Source organism: Trypanosoma grayi (genome assembly GCF_000691245.1).
Source record: "Trypanosoma grayi strain ANR4 Tgr_1429_V1, whole genome shotgun sequence".
Classification (NCBI taxonomy): domain Eukaryota; phylum Euglenozoa; class Kinetoplastea; order Trypanosomatida; family Trypanosomatidae; genus Trypanosoma; species Trypanosoma grayi.
The window spans coordinates 1-3,247 of record NW_008827047.1 but is presented as its reverse complement, the minus strand read 5'-3'; the positions used below and the strand labels follow the sequence as shown (position 1 = coordinate 3,247).

At 54.7% G+C, this 3,247-nt stretch overlaps 1 protein-coding gene across 1 annotated transcript; it reads right to left on the bottom strand.

Moving 5' to 3' along the window:
- Positions 1–980: 980 nt before the first annotated feature.
- DQ04_14291000 (Zinc finger (ISS)) lies at positions 981–2,714 on the bottom strand (the record flags this gene model as incomplete). The annotated part of the gene is made up of 1 exon (XM_009317117.1): positions 981–2,714. The coding sequence occupies one exon, from the start codon at positions 2,712–2,714 to the stop codon at positions 981–983; it is 1,734 nt and encodes a 577-aa protein (XP_009315392.1).
- Positions 2,715–3,247: the final 533 nt, after the last annotated feature.

Below are 3,247 nucleotides of genomic sequence, written 5' to 3'. Positions count from 1 at the left end.
CTCTTTGTTTTTGTTTTTTCTGCATATGGCCGTATTATGGCCCCTTTGCTTTTTCCATCGTCTCCCTGAGAAACGGACACGCAAACGCACACGTACACGCACAGAGCAACAAGCATCACAACTGCAATAATCATCACTGGGCCAACCACAGAGCATGGATACGTCTCTCCCTCACCGGCACTCAGACACGCTCGAGGCAGTAAACATGCATACCCAGACATCAGCCGAAACGCACCCGCAACCGCCACGTATGTGAAAACACACTCCAGCGAAAGAATAGGGGACGGAGCAAGCTGATGTGGAAGTGGCAGGTTCATGTCCAGGATAAATGCAAAACATCGTCATAGAAAGAGCAGCAGGATGGAATGAGATAGAAACTCACCACCAAAGCAAAAACAAAACAAAACAAAGAATCAAAACGTTACTGCTTGTTGGGATGTATATATGCGTGTGCGTATGCGTGTGCCTTTACATCTCGTTCCACCTCGAACCCTTCAGTTTATTCACTTTCTCTCCACTCCACGTGGCAGTGGGAAAATGGGGGAAGCGCGTGAGTGAGATTGAGGACTCGGTGGCGTCAATGGAGAAACGCATGCGTAAAACCAGCGCAAAAAAAAAAAAAAACCAGGAAGAGGGAGGCGGGGGGAGGANAAAAAAAAAAAAAAACCAGGTAGAGGGAGGCGTGGGGAGGAGGGAAGGGCATGCGTGCCCCTTTGTAAACACCAGCGGAAAGAACAAGAAAGACTCCGTAAATAAGTCTGTGTGCGAGAGAGAGAGAGAGAGAAACAAAAAGGTATGAGAACAACCGTATTTCGTGAGGCGGTTGAGTGTGTACCCGGGCCGCGTTGCCGCCTGGCTCGCCGGAGAAACAGAGCAACTACAAACAGCAAAAAGAAAAAAAAAAGTGATAATATAGTGCGCCAGAAAACCATAGTGCGCCCTATTACAGGTCTATCCAAGGTACATCGACGGAGACCTAACTATTCCGTATTGCGTACATCACGATTGCAGATTGGGCAGCGAAACTGAGCCTCAAACCACCGACCCGCGCACCCATTGTGAAGGAAATGACGGCAGCAGGGCAGCTGCATGGCCGCATCCCCAACAGAAAAATTATCCAGACAAACACAGCAGGTAATAGAATCCTCATCTTGTGATGGATCGTTTGATTGGTTTTGCTTTCGCTGAGGTGGTGGTGCTCGTGGCAAAGCCGCTTCTCTGGATGATGAAGTCGGTCCAAAGTGGTACGGTTGCAGCACCACACGCAACTGACGCAGCCGCTCACGTGGCACGCCACGCTCGACACGTCCGATGCGCTCCGCCAAATCCAGCAACTCTTCATACGTCATGTTGTCCACGTCAGGGGCAAGGGCAGCCTCGAACATGTATCCCTCCGCCATATGCGCCGAGTCTCGGGCATGAGCCGAATGCGTATGTGTTCGTGGCGCGTGGGCGTCACGCGCCAAGGTGTGTGGCGGCGGTGGCGTCCCTGGCCGTAACCGAAAGAAACCCAGCGGCGGCGCTGACAGCGTGGCGGAGTTTACGGTACGCGCAGAACGCATCTCACCGTTTGGAACATGAGCGCGATCGTGGCGGATGGCTTCGCCCCGCCGCTGGCCACTTGTGGTGCCTGACGAAGCGTCACGCGGATGACGAGTGTTTGAGCGGTAGGCTAGGCGCTCAAATAGACCCAAAAACGTGGCCTCCTGTTGCAAGCGCACCTGTCGCGCCGGTGTGCTGTCCGCCTGCCCTGTTGCTGACGCGTCCAGCTGGTGGTGTTGCGGGTGTGGCTGTGGCTGTGGCTGCGGCTGCGGCTGTGACTGTGGTGGTGATTGCGGTGGTGGTGCCGTGGGCGCGGGGTTCGGGCGGTGGTGATAGTGGTGGTGGAGGTGGAAGTGAAGGGGAGCCCCACCCACGGAAAAGGGTGCCGCATGTGTTGCACGTGCGTCGGACGGCGCCGCGTTGGCGGCACGCCGAAATGGTATGGAGTAGACAGCGTTCGGGGTCGCCCCTCGGCAATTCGAGGGCCCCCGCGCGTATGGGTCTTCGTATCGCGGATGCGCTCCCATTCCTCCACGCGAAGAAAACGTCGCAGAAGCCTCGCTGTTCCGCATTTCGTGCTTTTCTTGCTGCTGGTGATGATGTTGCTGAAGCTGACGTTGCTGCTGGTGTTGGCGCTGCTGTTGTGACATTGAGGCGTACAAAGCGGTACTGCCGATATGTGATGTCGGAACAAAACGGCTGCTTTCAACATACCAAACAGGCTGCGGGGCCTCGTGCTGCTGCTGCTGCGGCGGCGGCGGCATTGGAACGCCGTATGCGTACCCTATTAGGTTCCCTTGAGGCTCGACTCCTTCCGCGACCAGAGACGAATACCTGAACGGTGCGCTTGCTGGGGTGTCTGCTGCTGTGCCCCCCCCACGATGCACCAGGAGGCGATTACCGCTTTCACTGCTGGTGTTTCCGTCATTACTGTCGGAAATGATTGCCCCGATGCGCCGAACCTCTGAATGCTCAGTTGGCGCCGATGCATCCAACGTGCTGTTTCCGCGCATTTGTGAAAGCAGCATTTCGCGGTAGGCCGTGGCTGGACGCACCACACTACTGTTGTCTAGGATAACGGGTCGGCAAAAGTCGTGCTGATTCGTGGCTAACCAAACCCTTGGAGCCCAGACAGGGAGAGGCTCGCGCCGTTCATTCATGCCGCCACGCATAGGAGCTTGGATGAAGGTCCCAGGCCAGACGGGCATGAAGAAGGAAAATATTTTGTGGGTTCTAGCAGCTGCGGCAACACTGCCTCCAAGTGAAGTGTCCACCGGGTGCGTCCGTTTTATTCTTGCGTTTGGTACGCCTCTTCAGTCTGTATCAACCCTACTGTATCACTCGTGTTGCTGCCTTCTTTACTTCCTTCCTTCTTTTGTCACTGCTGGAAGCTTTACTATGAAGGGCACACCTTCTTTACTCCTGCGCAAAGAGTTCCTACTTGTCTGTCAGTCTTTTGTGTGTGTGTGTGTGTGTGTTTTGCAGTGGAGTCCGTTAAGAGGTGAAAGCCTCTCCCAAAAAACCACCAGAAGCTACACGCCGACATACGACGTTGGCAAAGAAGCGAGCATAAGATAAAAAAGAAACGAAGAGAAATGTCTCTGCAGTTGAAGCCAGCTGTTATCGCCGGCGCATGGGCTACCTCGTACCGCTGCTGCTCGCCCATATTCAGTTGTGTGCACATATGTGTGTGTGTGTCCCCCCC